The sequence below is a fragment of the Dromaius novaehollandiae genome, chromosome 2 (assembly GCF_036370855.1).
Source record: "Dromaius novaehollandiae isolate bDroNov1 chromosome 2, bDroNov1.hap1, whole genome shotgun sequence".
NCBI classification, from domain to species: Eukaryota; Metazoa; Chordata; class Aves; order Casuariiformes; family Dromaiidae; genus Dromaius; species Dromaius novaehollandiae.
This window is the reverse complement of record NC_088099.1, coordinates 56446549-56464398: the sequence shown is the minus strand read 5'-3', so window position 1 is coordinate 56464398 and position 17850 is coordinate 56446549. Positions and strand designations below refer to the sequence as shown.

The following is a 17850-nucleotide window of genomic DNA, read 5'->3' as shown; positions in this document are numbered from 1 at the left end:
TATTTATTAAAATTTAAATGGAATCTTTTCATACCTTAATCTGAAAAACAAGTTTGCAATGACTAGTAACTAACATTATAATATACATCGTTAGAGGATTGACTTGCAGGGAAAATGGATCACTGCTGTATTGTTTTAATGTCTACTGGTTTTAAGTGAAAATTAGATGCTTCATTTAATGAGCAATTAATATTAATCAGAAGTGCCTGTTCTGTCTGCATGTTGTGGAATATATAAAATATAAAAGTGCTGCTGTGCATGTTACTAGCTCTGCAATTGCATTTAATTTATGTATGTTAACAGAGTATGCAGATGTGGCCTTTCCAAAGTACTAAATCCGTTGATCTGGGTAGACTAACGCTCTGGGCTGGGGAAGGGAAAGTAGAGGGGCAATTCGGTTATTTTCCATCTAGCTCTTCTGCTGTGGTGAGTGAATGAAAATAACTTCAAAAACTACTGTTCCCAAAACTGCACTGTAGGGTATTCATACGCAGTACATCACAAGGTGGCAACTGGACTGCTCGAGTAGTGTTCATAGGGGAAAACAAATGTTTGCTGAAGTTCCTTACTCAGCAAAAGGAAAGTACAAGCAGAAATGTGTAGTTTCATTGGGATTTGAACTGTCTGTCTTTTTTTCTGTTAGAATTGGATTTGGACACAGAAGATAAAAACAGTCTATCCTGTGCTGCCCCGGTATGGTGCAATTGATGTGGCTGAACTGATAATGTGCTTTTGAATACTGAAGTGGATTTAAATGTTCCTAGGGATTCTTTGCCATGCACAGAACTGCCAATGAGATAAAACAAATTGAAGGCAGTTGGAGTGAAGTCAAGTCATACTGTATGGACTTTATTTTTCTAATGTGCCATTTATGATGATTGCTCATGAACAGTATGCCATCTCTATGCTATTGCTGCTTCACAACTTGACTGATCTCCAGCTCCTTAAGACTGTAGGAATAAGTCTTCAATTGGTGTTCTGCAAATATAGTGTGACTTCCTTTATACCATAGTGATATTGAGAAGAAATAGTGCTCTCTGCTTTGCCTTTCATCTGTGTTATTTCATACTCTGAATGCAGCCTATTTTAATACAGATTCACAGGCAACCATATCATCATAATTCCTTGCTCCTGGTGTATATCTGCATTTTCCGAAAGAGGTCAAGGGATTAAATAAATCCTTGCAGAAAATGCTTATGGAGAACAGAAAACTGCTGTGCAAAATTTTAACATCCTAATCCATGTTTGGCAATTTTACAGCCAGGTATTGGGAAGGTTTTGGTGATTTGCCTCTCAAAGAATCATAAAGGAACTGCATGGAAGTTTATTCATTTCCTTCACTGAGATGATAATACTGTATATCTGCCATAGGACTCAAGAACAAGATTTTTAGCAGCATAAATCACAGATGTGACTTCATGGTTTAGAAGTTTTTGTCTTCATGCTTGTCGTTGTCTTGTATGGCAGTGGTTGTAGAAAAGAAAATAATTCTTGTACAGGTAGGAAACTTGAAAATTTTTAGTATTTATTCCAAGTAATCAAATATTTAATCCAACTTATTTTAATTCTCACATTTATATAGTGTCAGAATATAGCAGTCTGTGCTCCTCTGCACTCTCCTGCAAGTGTTTCACAAAACTTGTTTAAATAACCAGGTCTCTTCCAGAAAAGACAGTGTGTCCACCTTACCCGACTCAGTAACTTGCATCTTTGTTGATGTCACTACCCAGGACATCACTTGAGATGAGTAATGTTATAATATAGCTCTGTATGGGAAATTGGCTTTCCAAATTTTGGCTAAGCAGGCTAATAAACAAGACTTTGGATGTTGATAGCTTTTATTCAATATTGATCTACCTGCTTTTGAACTAGTAACTTGAAGATGAAAGGTTGTTTCCCATTGTGATTTACTCCACCAAATAGTTCTTCTCTACTTTCTTAAAATTTTCTTATGGGAACACTTATCAATGTGAAAGCTATAGAGAAAAGGGGGTTACATTCTCTTGATCAGTTTTAGTCTCTAGAGGGTCCAGTGTAGCACGCAATACTTGAATTTAGCACAGTAAATATGCCAATAATTTGCGACGTTTTGTTCCAGTTCATGCACTATGTAGCAAACTGGGCTTTTGAAGATCAAAGGCCTTAGTCTGAGTTTTTCTTAGCACCCTTCTAGTGTTAGAGATTGGGTTACATTGAGAGAAATTGAGTCATGATCCTAATCCTGAAAATAGCATAGGTCATCGCTTTATCACTGAGACGGGAACAGTAGTCTGCGAGCCGTATTCTAGGGATGCAGAAGCAGTAATGACAAAGCTGCACATGCCAATAGTTATGTATTCGTCTACTAGAATTCTCCTTGTTTGCTCTGTCACATGTTCTTTCAGCACAAATGGATATATCTGCCAAAACAGTGGAGGACAGAAGATTTTCTTTTGGGATTGTTTTTCCTTTCTTTTGAAGAAGTTAGGTTAAGACCTAGAAATTGGCAGCAGGTAAGGTGTGGTGTTTGCATCATTTTAAAATGCAGGTATCTGTTTAAAAAGCAATTATGGCCCAATATGCTTTAAGATCTTGAACACGTGACTCTGAGTTACCCTTTCAGGAATGAGTGTACTTCTGAATCGCACTTTGTTTCTGTGTTTCTCAGTTTATGCAAGGTAATGATCTGCTATTGTTTTTATGATAATGAAACATAAATTTTGGCAAATCTTTGATTTTTCTAGCTACTATTTATCAAAAATGACAATTTTTTCACAACTCGTGGGACCTAAATGCTGTTATTGAGAAGAATGTTTGAGTCTGGCCAGGGGCTTTTCTGAGTCCCATGTCAGAGTGGGTGGCAACATGTTGTCTTGTGCAGGGCTTTCATGAAAAACTATAATGATAGAAACAAACATTGAAGAAATCAGATGTTATAATGGAAAAGTTTTGACTTCTAAAACTTTCATAAGGCAAACCTCCCTCATCTCCTCATTTCTGACAAGACCCAACCATCAGCTTCCAATAAAGTAAGTTTTCCAAATGACGTTGAGGAAGAGGAAGACTTTGCTGGTATACATGCTTCATGCAGCATGTGTTATTAGTGAGTATGGTTACTGAGAGTTACTGTAAAGAAACAAAAGTATATTTCTTTTGGGGTGGAGGCAAGTGGACAAATATCCAGATATATTCTTGGATCCCTTCTCATATCAATTAGGTTATATGTTGATTCCAAAATACAGATGAAAATCTGAAACCAGCAGGCATAAAGTGAGAGTAGGATTTAGCAAGAATGAGTGTTTCGTGACTACTAAATGAGAATCTGTAACAGGGAAGAGGGGGAGAAGGCCCATTTACCCCATCATAATTATAACCAAGGCTTTTTCACACTTAAATTTGTGAAATAGGGTAAGCCATTTAGTAGATTAAGATTTGGAGGTTTTTTCCCCTTGTTCTTTTACTGAACAACCTTTTCTGAGCATCTCTAAAAATAAAGAAAATGAAACTTTCAATGATGTGACCAAACTCAGGAGTTTAAAACATGATCTAGGGTGGAAGTTGAAAAAATCTCTCAACTGTATTACAAGGTTATGATGTTGCTTCATTAAATCCATCAATAGACAATATCAGTTTGTTACAGCTTGCCCTTTTAATAATTTCTAAAATCACTTTATGAATATTAATCCTCCTGCATGTATTATGTCATGTGTCACTACTGTGTCATGTTTTCACTTGTAGTGGATATTTCCTTAATTTTTAATTCAGTGGCTGTATTCCCATATATTGCAAATGGGAAGTATGTCCACTTGCATTTGTGGTATCTGACTTACTAAAATAATATTGCTTTTGCCTCCCATGTTATTTGAAGTGTATGTACTCCGATAAGGCATGGAAAGATGACAAAGAAGTGCAGTATGGTAACCGTCTGCGTTTCCAAATCGTCTTGTTCAGTGATCTTTTTCTCTGTGTTCTCCCTCCATATTTGTCAGGTGGGCTGGGTGTGCTATTGGAACAGAAAGCTGCATGCTTCTTTTCCTTAGACACAAAGTTAATGTGTATGCTGAACTGTTCATGCTGGGTTTTGGTATTTTATAAACAAGTGTTTCATGCCTTATGCCAGATTGTAAGCAGTTGTTAAAAACTCTGTTGTTGTTTGGAGAAAAGAAAAAAGAAAAGAAAAAAACAGGAATGCCGCTCTGCCAGGAGTGTTGCCTGGCTAGAAGGGAGCTTGCCACTGAGGATGTGGTGGCTGTGCTGCGTTGGAAACTCTTTGAAGGGTAGGAAAACAGGAATTGTTGGGGGGCACACTGGAAAGTGCTGAAATTGGATATAGGAGTCCTGGCTAGGAGGGTTTGAAGTGTTTGAGGGGAGGGAGTAGGTTATCTGCAAAGGCCAATCTGAGGGTGGCCAGGGGACAAAGTAGAGCAGGTTTAGAAGGGGAGGTCAGGGGAGGGCTACGTTGTATTTCCTCTTGTTGGTGAGGGTTCAGGACTCTGCTGTCATAAAAGTGGTGGTAGATTAGGAGACAGTGCCCTTAAACTGATAGCTTTGGATAGCTGGAACATAGGAGAGATTGATAGGTGTTTGTAAGGTAGGCCACCCTCTTCAACCTTGGTCTGTAAGGCCACAAGTCCAGGGAAACACAACAATGTTTTAAGTTGGCTGTCAAGTGTGATGGAGTTAAGAGGAGAAAGCCTTCTGACAACCAATTTCTCCCAGCAAAGTCAGCAGTACAGAAGCATGTGTGTGAGTGGGTGGAAGCCAGCATGCATTTCTGTACTCCCTGCCTGCCCACCTTTCTTTCTCCACATTCAGCGAAGTGAAACAGTAGTTGTGTGGCCATCTGTTATTCCTCTGTGAAAGCTGCACATCTCTAGGCTGAGCGAGTCATAGAAACCTTCTGCTGTATTTTTTTTTGTTTGGTTGGGATTTTTTTGCCTAGCTTGGCACCCTTTCACCCCCAGATTGGGGTTGAAAGAATATTTCTAGCAGAGTATGAGAGGGAGTTGCTTACCCTGTATCTGGAAGCTGTAAGATGGAATTGGGTGATTGATTCAATGTAGATTCTGCTTTGTGTGTTTCCTTTGATTGGTTTATCTCCTGGTGTGTACCATTTTCCAAGCTACACAACGTCATGGCAGGCAGAATCATTTATTTCCTTTTCCATTGGCATTGCAAGACCAAGACAAGACTAGCTAGCAGGCTCTATCATGCAGAGCTGCTGTGAACAGTTGTTGTACCTGCAGTTTTGTTTGTACTTCAGACTAGGTCGAAAAGCCAGCTTATCATCCTGGGTGAAAAAGGGTGCCTAACTGAGAAACTAGTTTATGGTTTATCAGTCCTAATTACTGCCTTTAGGTACAAAAATGCATAAAAATCTGTGCTTTAGCATACAGTTGTTAGAAAAAGTAGATCTTGCTGTGGAAAAGCAGTAAAGAAGCAATTAAGACATAATGCACACAAACATTCCTGGAGTGCTGATGGGAATATGGAGACTTGTCTGGTAATCTCTTTATTTGGGTTTATCTGGGTCACACTTAGCCTAAATATGACCTGGCTAGAGAGAACTAGAGTGATTGTTTAATGGAACAATGAACCTGCTTTTGTGAGATACTTGGGTGAGTATTTTCTCTAAAGAATCGGAGGAGTAGGGCTTAGCAAACCTAAAGCCAGGTATATTTGTAAATCAGTGCTTCGGTATGTCCTGATTCAGTTTAAAGGGAGATTGTCAGGTCCTAATAAAGGCCTGGAACCTGACCTGGAGAGGATAAAGGTTGACAAAAATCATATAGTTTCTTTACCAGCCTAAAGGAGGTGTTAAGACCAGTGTTGTAAAATTTCCAGGTGAGCTAATGAGGCAAAGGTTAAACTAAAAGTTGCAGCTGTATCTTCTGTCTTGTTGGATGATGTTTGCCTCCTCATGTAAACCTTGCAACAGTCACCCTTGTGTTTGTAGAGTGCTTGCTAGACCCTTTTGTGCAAACTTCCTGAGCCTTGCACAGCCTCCTTGGCGCAGTCTTGACCTCCTGAAGCAGATCTGTGATGAAAAGGGGTTGCATACAGCCTGGGTGTCATAAGTGCTCAGTGACGATGCATCTTTCCTAGCAGTGTGGTTAGAAATGCCCAGCTCTGCTTCTCAGAGAGGTACTAGCTGTTAAGATAAGGACTCATTGTTCCTATGTCAATTATGGGGGCTTTTAAACAAAAGATCCCTCCCGCCCCCCAAAAGCTCAAAAATAAGACTGAAACAATGAAGCCAAACCCCTGATTAAGGCATCATTTCTACAGAAATGAGCAGCTGGAGATCGTTGTGCTGTCGATCAAGTCAGGTTTGTGCAAGAGGCTTGATTTGGCTGTGAGATAATGGATTATCTTGGTAACTGAGTTCTGCTAGATATTTTGCTGTGCTTTGTGCTTCTGTCCGTATGGAAGAGAGTTAAGTAGTTCTCTGTGGAGAGTGTGTTCTGAGTCCAGAAATCTTATTACCTTTTTTATTTGTTGTTGGGTTTTTGTAATAAGTGAAGCTACCTTTAGCCGAATCATGGAGGATGTATTTATTCATTTTTGAATAACTGAAGATGCTGTGTGAGCCTTTATTTTAAGCCAAAAATAAATGGAGTTGACTACTTTAGTTCTACTTGAAATTTTCACATAGTTCTGAAACTAATAATTCTGGAAGTGTAACAGTTAGTTTCTTTTTTTTTTTTCTTCTGTGTGGTAGTGATGACTGCTGTAAAATGTCCTGACTCCTCCAGAGGGTCTCCATGGATATTGCCTGCATTTAAGTGTCATGAAGAGTTAGTCTTACAAATTACAAAGTAGCCTCTTCTCACTCTTTAGCAAGAATATTGTGTTTGCTCTTCAGCAGCATTCATTTTGTTTTTAATGAGTTTCTAGAATGTCTCCTGAAGGTTAGCTATTCAGATACACAGTAGCAGAGCACTTTAAATGGCCTCTAAACTAGCAGGAAATGAACCAACTTAACATTTTTCTTATAATTGCTGAAATCAACAGGAATTTGAAAGGAAGCGTAAAAGTCAAAAATGAAAATAAGCTTCCCCCCCACCCCCCCCGGCATGGCTTTTTAAGAAGAAACGTGCTGCCAAGGGCCTTGTTGAAGTAGGATGCGAGTGTGACTCCCTTCAAATCACTTTAGTGATTAGACCATAGGCATCTTCCTACCTGAGTTTAAATGTTTCGCAGGGTCAAAACTTAAAAGTGTAAGCAGTGCTCAATGACCACCTATACTACCTGGAATTCTGGCTGGAAGTGGATGGAAGATGGTGCAGCAAAGACGAAGGGCACTCGTCTTATAACGTATGCACTATTTATTTCCATGAAGGCTTTGAAAAACTTAGAGGACAAATCATGTAGGAAAGATGACGCTTTACTGTCAGTGTCCGTAATGTAATTAGAGTATCTGCAATCCATAGAGCATGTAGTTCATGTGACTATCCTGTGGGCAGATCTGCTGCTGCGGGTGCAAACACGCACTAATGGAATAACTCAAGGAATTGCCCGCAGGTTCGTTCTGGAAATTTTCTTTGTGAGGATCCATTTCAGACACCCCCCACCCCCAGGATAGCACTGTGGCTGTTCCTATAGGCAGAGCTAGGAAAAACAGAGGGAGAACAGCCGAAGGAAGTTTGCACTTCAATTTAGAAAGGCAGAGGAGCTTTCCTCATGGTTAAACTGGCTTTTCGAGAGCTTATTGGCACGTCTGTAGCTGTCTTCAGTTTCTTAATTCAGCCTTTGAAGAAGGATCGGCAGTGAGTTTCATATTTAGGTACTAGGCATGGGAAGAGGAATTTGGTTTATTTGAGGAATTCAGCGCTGAAAAATGTAAGAGCTCTGAATAGGAAAGAGTTTGGTTCGGTCTTGCTAGCTAATTACAATAGATCTTTCGATTGGAAATGTCCTTTCAATAGGAAATGCTTATGGATACCTGGAGAAAGGTCTTTGTGGCATTTTTTTGGAGCACTTTTACTGTTGGCTTCCGCAGTAAAGGGCAAATAAAAAAACATATAAAATGAGTTTTTAAATTAACATTCTTGTGGTTGAAAAAATGTTGTTTATTTTAAAACAAAGAAAGGTGGCTTTCCCACTTCTCAGCTATATGGGTCTCTTTGCCTTCCAGAATTTAAACCTGCCATTTTGTGGAGTGCTTTAAAAATTTTGTGTGTTGTGTGGGGTTTTTCTGCACGTTTGTTTTTCCTTTCAATATGTTTGACAAGAATTTCAAAACTCGGTGTTTTTTTTTTAATGGCAGAAAATATGGAAGAAGTGTTAAGTGGTGGTACAAGAAGCAATGCTATGAAATTTATTTTCACATGTTTAGAATCTTCTAGGATGGTTTAAAGGACTTCTCTTTAATTAGAAGTGTCATATACTTAGTAAAAATCCATGTTGGTTGAGAAACTGATTTCCACCACCACCACCCTTTTTTTTTTCTTTTTAAAGGGAGGTTGTGAGTTTTCTTGTATGGAATAAATGTCACTGTTTATATCTTAGCTTTGCTGCAAGTGAAGACTTGTACTATTCCTCTAGGTTGTCATAGAAACGCAGCCAACTGTCATCTCAACTCAGGCTGCTGATGGTTTTATTTGTAGGCTTGCAGGATTATTAAAATTTAACAAAAATTATTGATTTGCTTTTTATTAATGCTGGCTTGTGTTTACTTTAGAAGTTTGAAGTGCCGTAAAAGCTTTTCCTCATAGAAAAATACCTTGAAATGACTAAACTTTGATATTTGGAATAAGAGAGCATCAAATGTATTTAACATATGAACTAGAGTCTGTAGCAATAGAGAAATCTTACATTTTTGCAAATCACCTTTTTCTTTGCTTACAGCAAAACCTCCACCACCCCCTTCCAATTCACCTCTTAGCTTGACTTTTACTTAACATAAGATACCTGTCAAGAAAGTGTGAAATGAGTACATCATTTTGCCTAATATTAGAAGTTTTCATTTTATTTACTTTTTCTTGAGGCCTGGCAGAATGCTTCAGTGCACCGATTCTTGAAAGTGTATATTTTTTGTATATGCGTGTGCAGGAAAAATTACTTAGTTTTCACTCATAAATGAGACTGCCAAAACTTATTTTCAGTAACTTTATCTAATGGTCCATGGATGAATGCTTTTACGCAAAATACTCAAGAGACTAGAATTAACTTTTCACATTGGTTGCACATTTGATGTCCAGACTTCAGCAACATGTGGGATCTCAGAAAGACTAGATGACTGGAGTTCAATTTTTACTTTTATGGATTTATTCAAAGATTACCCGTGCATTTCAAGTGTAGTCTTTGTAAGAGATGTATGAAATGCAATAATATATTAATTGCTGTAAAATGAACATATACGTCCTTACTTCCTCCTTCCATCATGTGTGCTCTTTTTTTTTCTTTGCCTTTCCCTCAACCCTGTAGTCATTTATTAAGGATGTGTAGGCACAAGTAATTTGGCTGATTTATATACAGCCCTGTAATTTGACATTGTCATTCTGTCTAGTAACAACTTCATTCAGTGTTAGATTTACTGAATAAAATTGTTTCTTGGTGGACGTTTTGACACCTCACTTCAGACAACTACGTCATGGATTGCTGACATCCCTGTATTAATCTCATTTGTATTCTGTCACAGAACTCTCAAATAACATTTTAAAAGATCCTCTGTTTGCAGCATATGTATAAAATGAATGCATGGTAATAAATATTGAATGTTCCCATAGTCCCAAAGGGCTTTTCAGCTTTTTATGAAAGTATGTATGTATTAACATGGGTGATACTAGCATGCGCTCTAAATGGCCACAAGGTTGAACTTGGGAAAGACTTGCTTTAGTACTCCAAAGGCAGTTTAAATAAAATAGTTTATTCTTAAGCTATCTCTTTTCAGAGTTTATTCTTTTTAGATCACTAGGTAGAATAAAACGTTGCACAGATGCAGTGCTTCTGCTCTAGCCTGGCATCGTGCATTTTTATACGTGGTTTTTATGCCAGGAATAGGAAAGCAGTGGTTGGTGGGGAAAATAGGCGCTCCTTTACTAGAGCGCTGCACTAGTGTATTCTGGTTGCTTAGGAATGAAAGAAATGTTTTATGTGGGAAATACACTCGGTGGTGGTGTGTTCATTAGAACTAGCAATACGTGTAGGGGATTATTATTGCAGGTGTAGTTACCCGGTGAGGAAAAAGGGGTGTGTGTATAGATAGGTTTGTGTGTATTTATGCATGTGTAGTATTAGCTGAAGCTTATGAAATCCCTTTCTGGCATTGTATCTCAGTAGACCATCTGTTATGGATAGATGCCAATGAGCAGAGTACTGTTTTGCACCTTGAATTTCCTTTTCGTAAAAGATGAGCATGTTGGGTGGTGTTTGATCAGTGAGCTTGCCACTTTTGGTTTCTAGCTCAGTCTCCTCTTTGTTCACTCTGTGCCACTTGCTTTTTTTGTGTGTGTGTTTACATAGTGATCTGGTGATAATACCTAACATGCTTGAAAGGAGAAACAAAGGAAAGCTTAGGTATTTATCAGGAAAAGTTCCTAAAAATGTAGTAGATGGTATAGGTGATCCATAGGAATGTACTATATCCCGTTCCTTTTTCCAGACAGTTTTGCAACAGCATATTTATACTTTTTTTTTTTTTAACATAAACTCATTGGTGTGTTTTTATACAATTAACTTACTCCTAATGGATTCTTTTTATTTTTGTTCACGGCATTTTGTGTCTGCCCTTCCTACAGAGGTGCAGCATCTTATAAAGGTTTTGAAGTTTCTTGTAACCTGTATGCTTCTGCTTGCAGTTAAATGTGGCTATAGTGACTTATTTTATTTTATCATCATCAACTTTTCCATATCCATTCCATTTATATTTTTTCTTCTAAATTGGAAATGACTAACGTTATTTAACTAAGTACACATATACACTTTTTTCCCCGCTTTTTAGAAATTAACTAAATGCCTCTTACAATACAGCTGAATAGATATGCTGTTTTACAGTCTTTGTTTGCATCCAGAACTTTGGAGTAAAAAGAGAATTCAACAACAACAAAAAATGCAACTCAGATGCTCAGGAATGCTAAAAATGTGAAAGTTTGGTTTTCGATTGTAGTGGCTGTTGTTAAGAGATTATAGCGCTCCATCTTCAGCTGCTGTTGTGTGATGATTTGGGGGTATTTTTTAACTTCTTAATATTTAAAATCAACTCTTAAACATTTTTTTTGCTCTTGCCCCCTTTCTCTCAAACTTTTGAAAATATAGGAAGATGAAAGTGAAGAAGAACCTAAGCTGAAGTATGAACGGCTTTCTAATGGAGTGACTGAAATTCTCCAGAAAGATGCAGCCAGCTGCATGACAGTGCATGAAAAGGTACTGTATGACTTTGGGGCAGGGACAGAACTTGTACTTGTTTTTATGAATTTATCTGTGTTTATAACACACCAGTATTTTTCTTTATAAAAGTACTGCCAAATGTAGAGAAGCGGTGCAAGCCAACAATAATATAAACAAAACTTATGGTAAGCCTGTGTTGAACAGATCACACTCTCTCAGTGAGAATACGAGGTGAGAATTCAAGATACGGTGATTTGTAAAGTGGGATGTTTATATAAGTTACTGGGAAGGTACTCGCTAGATTCTGATTAGGGACAGTATTAAGAACTAGAATAGGGATGCAGTCCCAATTTTCCTTTAGTCAGAAAAGAAATTGGCATGTACAGGGCTTATTTGTACAGCCTGAATCACTGAAGACAGACTGGATCATGCCAGGGGCCAGCTTAGCATATATTTCTGTTAATACAGTGTGAAAGAAAGTAATTACTATACGTGTGCGTGTGTGTGTACACGTCTTAAACTTCTCTGCTCCCCTCCCCTGGGTCAACATGTTAAGGCCTGGAGAGAGGAAACCTGCATGCTCTAATACCAGTAACATTTGAGACATACGAGAGAATGAAAGCCAGAAAGTAATAGATAATGCAAAGTAAAGAAATTTTGAGTTATGCAGAATTGTTCGTTCATGCTTGCAGTGATTTTGTTTTCTGAGTTTTTTGTCTTTTTTGAATATTGAAGATCATCTTAAAATATTGAGGAATGCTGAAAAACATTTTAACGTGTCAGAGTTAATGATTTATCAAGTAGCTATTAGCAGAAGTGTGTAAAACAGTTCTTTTCTGAATGTATACTTTTTCACAGCTGATGATAATAGCTGCTTAACAGTTATTGTTGAGGGATCCATCTCTATTATTTTGCTATATTTTTAGATTGACTTGTGCTGTGTTTCTCTTACTCAGACTGTTGCCGTGACTCAAGAGGCTCTTAAGATGAAGCTTATATTTTAACTGTATGAGTGAAAACAATAAGTCTGTGTTAAATGTTTTTGACAACTTAGAGTTAAACAGATATTTTGAGAATTTGCAAGCATTTGTTCCTAGTCTGTGACCTGTTTGTGTTACTTTTTCTCCTTAGCCTCAACTAAATTTTAAAGGCCAAGAGATAAACAGGATTCTTCTGTAAAGAAGTGTACAGATGCAGCTTTAACTATAGTGTTACAAAGACTGACAATACAGGAAAGCTTTTCTAAGTATCCAAACACTTTTAGCTTTCCAGCAAACTAGATACACTATTTATGAGAAGGATCGATATTGTTAGAAGCTAGGTACTGGAGTCTTTTAGGAATAGGTCTTTTACAACAGAAAACTTAAAAATAAAGGTGGGTTATAGGTTTTGTGAGGGTTTTTTTTTTTTTTTTCCTTGCTTTAGCAGGAAAAGTCCTGCTAAAAGTCCTGCTAAAGCATCATCATTAGCAAAATTATGTAGTACTATGTAAAGTACACATCTGAGTACAGCAGTTTGACTTTTCTGGGAATTCTGAAAATCTGGCTTATGTATACAGACTAATTTCCCCCCAGAATTTTTTTTTTTCTTTTCAGTGCTAAAGCATCATATTTTCACCAGGCTTGCTGTCTGCACTGGATGACTAATCGTCATGGCACCTGGTGCATTCAAGCAGGCCTGTGCAGTGGAATAGTCATACCTAGTTATGTCTGCACACCTGATGTTTTATTAACCAGTATTGATTTTTTTACCCGGGGGGGACTTTTTTCTTCCTGAAAAAAGGCAACCTTGCAGGAGTGAAAGGCATTGCAGGGGATGAATTTCTAATGAACCCCTTCTTTCCTTTTTTTGACTCCTTTTAATGTAGCTTCATATTTTAAGTGCCTGAACTGAAATTTCATTTTAAGCAATTCCATTTTGATAAATCCTTTTAAACCTTGACTTTCTGTAAGGTTATTTTTTTAAAGATTGTGCTGCCTGACTGACACGCTTAGTAGTGCCTGTAAATTTGAGCATTTCATTATAGGTTGCAATGAAGCATGCTCACATGCAGTGAAATACAGAGAATTGAAGGGCCTAGACTATTTGAGTAATGCTGAGAGGAAGGGAGGGGAAATAAAAAGAAACCTCTGTCATAAATCACATAGTACCAAAGTTCTTCCTTTTCTGTTTAGCTGTAGTTCACATGGTTCAATTAACAGCAGACTTTCTCAGAATTGGTTGCTGCTGCCTTTGTATTGGAATAAGTTTGTGCATGCATTTGCGTGGAGGTTTGTTTGTTTGTTTATTTTTAGGATGAAACTCCTGAGGTTTCAAAGGAAAAGTGTGTTGGTCTTGGAAATGTTCAACATAGGAATGTTATAGTATGTGAAGGAAAGCAAACCCAGTAGCTGATCTGTGTGCTTAAATGCAATGTCACACCATTCCATAATTCAGCAGTATTTTACCAGTGGCCTACCACTGGCTGTTTGCATGTGCTTGAATGTTTTGTTTTTATGTTAATGGTGAAGGAGAATTAAAAATGATCTCCCTCCAGAAAACCATTATGATTTAAACAAAGCCGTGGAAAGGACCTTAAAACTACTTCAGGTCTGTGTTAGTCCGTGCTTTCACGCTGCATTTTTAATTTGCTGCCACAGTCCATCAGGCAATGTGTAGGGACTGCAGACACACCATTAGTTGTCAGTAGATGAGGGTCCTCATGACTCATTCTGACAGCTAACTTGCACTATCACGGTAATATGGGCTTGAAGCCCTGTTTTATTCTTTAGGTGAGGCTAAAATAAGCTTTCTCTGTAGAATATTTTCTTCCAGGTTGCTGCTAATCATTAATATGGTAAACATGCCAGAGTTCATTTAATGTTGCTGTAGTTTTGATTGCAGTGTCCTGTGTTTATTTAACCGATCTTTCTTTTACAGTTTTTGGCACTGGGAACACATTACGGCAAGGTTTATTTACTTGATGTCCAAGGGAACATCACCCAGAAGTTTGACGTTGTAAGTATGGCACTATTCAGAACAAATCTACTAGGATGTAAATACACTGTGCTGTACTAAGTAATAAATAAATGAATGCTCTTGCTGTACCTAAAATCTCACTAATGCGTTTTGTGAGCTCCCTCCCTATAATACAAGAGAAAATGTATGGTCCTTGGAAAAAGAAGTTGCACTGAATGGTTTTGTGATGAGCACATCTCAGATTACATATAATAAATTTTGATCATGAAGACAGAATAGGAAATACATATTTATGACTGTAAAAGGCTATTATTAATTAGGTACTCCAGAGGGTCGTGACTTCCATAAGGTATGAGCTCACTCATTAGGTGACTGTTGTCAATTGTTAGTGTGTGTACTATCATCTTATCTAGTTGCCACAAGTAATTGAAAATTGATTGATTGCCGTGCTGGTTCAGTTTATCCACTGCAAATATATAACGCTAATATTTTATGTGAATCTTTTGAAGCTTGGACTCTTAAGGGATTGTATTGATTGAAGGAGAAGAGGCAGACTTTTTTTCTTATTGTCGTTCCTGGTATTAGAGGATGAATGAAAGGGTAAATTTAAAGCTCTGTTCTAGAGTGTTAAATACTGCTTTTAACTGTGGTGATCGTGGATTTTTAAATATCTCTTTTTTCAATCACCTTGTTTTCCATAGGGGGAGGGAACTAGCAATTTTTTTTTCTTTCCCCTCACCTCTCCTGGCATTTTCACAAAGTCTAGTGGCCAAGCATCAGTTTTTCATAGCAGTGTCAGCACTTGTCTGAGTATCCATCACAGGATGTTGGCATGTTTGCAAAGAGAACGTATGTTCTAAAGCTGACACAGCTAGCTGCATGTGAGGGGTGAAAGGTTTTGTATATATTTTTGAAAAATCTAATTATGCAGTCATGCAAGGAGGAAAAAAAGTCTCAGCCAAAACCCAGCTTCCTACCATGAACAACCTTTGGAGGAAATTTCATATATAGCAATGGTCAGATTCACAATGACCTGACTGGGTATTAGTGAAAGTCAAGCTAATGATGTTCTCTTATTACTTTTAACATTGTGTGTTCATCAGAAACACTTGTAGCGGCTCCTTTACAGTTCTGATTACTTTATATGTACGCTACTTGCTCAAAATACAACAATTTCTTTCTCTGCAAGTAATCTATTTGGGGAAGATCAGAATAAAATGTAAAATGTTCCCAAATTCTTCTCTTCCATCTCTCCAGTAAAGGACTGACTCAGAGCCCGTTAAAACAAAGTGGAGGTTTTCTATTGAGTTCAAGCATTAAATGTCTTAGATGTATATTTATTCTACTCCGTGTCAGGTGCTTGGAAGGGTTCATTTGTAGAACTGCCATTATTTTGCTAGATGTGTGATCAATGACAGATAAGGCCCTGTTCTCCCATGTTGATCCATAAAGGTGAAGTCCTCATCTTTGTGTAAAGCCTTAGGGCACTGCCTAGGCATAGAGCAAGACATAATGGGACCTGTTGTCTACTGAAGACTATAAAACAAAATCCTTCCATCCTCTTTGTACGCACTCAAATCTCCTGTTCTTTCATTTGCTTTTCTTTAATAAAAAGTCCTAGCAGTGGCTGCTAGGAGGGTAGTTTCTTATGGTGAAGTTAAGGCTGGCACTATCTGCTCTACAGATTTTCTTGGTTATCTCTTTTCCAAACTTCACCTGCTGCAAAATAAAGCTTTTTGTGCCATGTTTGCTTTTTGTGCCATGTTTGCTTATAGAGTTTTCTTTTTAATTGAGTGAAAGCTGCTTTTTTGGGATGGAAAATAGGGAAAAGAAATGTTGCTTGAATTCTGTTATACATTATGAAAAGAAACAGAAGCATTAATAAGTCTCCTGTGCAACAGATAAATTAGATCATGTTTCAGGGGGAAAAGGTACTCTTTTCTTCCCTTTTTTTTCAGTTTGATATTGATCTAGGAGTGCACTCTGAACTGGCTGCTGTTATGTCAGAATACTTTCCTTCTAACCTGAACTTTTTAAAGGTCTTGGACTACAGACTAGAGACATCACTAGCAAAACATTTGGTGGGTTTTCCCTTCTTGTCTTCTCTCCCTCCACGCCCTGTCTACTGTCTCTCCTCCCATGGGATTTGCAGTAGCGCATTACTGGATTGGAAAAAGCAACACCCAAACAGAACCAAACCCTTTCTTGATGAGAAAGCCAGTCACTTCCTGAAGCCCTATGGAGGCAAAGCATTTTTTTATAAATGCTCTGTGACAGAGTATTTTCTCTAGTAGCGTTTTATCTGGTTCTTTGTTGGGTCCAGAATGAGCAAATTCCTCCAGAAAGCTTTTCCAGGGGTGAACTTCTGCCTTGAAGTAGTAAATAGGAGAAAGAGCTATTGTTACTGATCTGTGGAAATTAGTAGTGTTGAAATACCACTCTGAGTGAATAAAATAGGGTTTCTCATTAAAGAGCAGGCAGTATTACTTCGAGCACTGAAATCTTGGAATTGTTTGCAGCAAGTGATGTGCCTTAGAAGTGAATTTCACAAATCTTTGTTTGAAAGATTCTTTTTAGTAGGTGTTTTCTGTCTTATGAGGTGGCAGAAATGAATAGTAAAGATGGCAATATGCAGCCTTTTGTCTAGAAGAAATCAGTTATGTAATTCCCAGAATTATTCTGCATTTGAATCTGTCATTTTTTTTGATTTTTATTAAGTCAAATTGAAAAAATATTATTAAAATTACCTTTCTATCTAATTCTGTTAACTATTAGTTGGACAGAAAGGTAATTTTAAAAATAACTAACTCTGTGAAACAGCACACAGAGGAAATTTTAAAGGTGACTAGATCCAAAATACTGTCAGTATGTGAAATGAAAGAGGATTTTTTTAAAAGAAAAAAATCTAATTTTTTTAATGGCAATCTTAAGTGTTCCTTGTAACATGTAGGTATGTTTCAGATTTGAGTCTTGATGACTTTTACTTGGCTGTAGTTGGAGTTGGAGTAAAATAGTGTCCTAGAGTGGAGAGAAAAGTTAGGGGAGAACGAATTACTACTAACAACTCTCCAAAAAGGAAAAAAAAAAGTTATGTGGAAAATGTCATTATTGCAGTCTTAGTCCTCCTGATCTCCTTTCTCTCTCCTGATCACAGGTAACCATGTTCAATATTATGGGTGGGCTGGAAGTTGTACAAAACTAAATTTTGTTTTTATAGTAAATTATTCTCTTTCGTATTGACTTGCATTAGGATTTCATCCAAATTGTAAGGCAGAGAAAGAGATTCATCTCAAAGGACTTGCAGCATAATTACTTTTATCATGTCTCTAGCTTTTGTGAACTGTGAGAGAGAGAGAAAACTGACAGATACGTTGCAGCATCTCCAAAATGGCCAACTTCTGGATGGTAACCTTCCTTTTGAAGTCTGAATTAATTTAGCATTTTAAACTGCTAAACAAATATTATAAGAAACACTAAAATGTAAAGCCTGGCAGCCCTAGAAGTTCTGTTTATTACAATTTTGATTTAGAATGTTTTGTTTTGTTTTAAAGTCTTTTTACTACTTTATCACGTAATGTCTTG

General features: G+C 37.5%; 1 protein-coding gene across 2 annotated transcripts in view; it reads left to right on the top strand.

Annotated features, from left to right (window-relative positions):
• The window catches only part of VPS41 (VPS41 subunit of HOPS complex), a 107676-nt gene that overhangs the window by 10804 nt on the left and 79022 nt on the right, over positions 1-17850 (top strand). For both annotated transcript variants that reach the window (XM_026121438.2, XM_064506588.1), the window contains exons 3-4: positions 11239-11346; positions 14230-14307. In XM_026121438.2, the coding sequence (XP_025977223.1) occupies positions 11239-11346; positions 14230-14307 (186 nt within the window). The remainder of the gene's footprint in view (positions 1-11238; positions 11347-14229; positions 14308-17850) is intronic.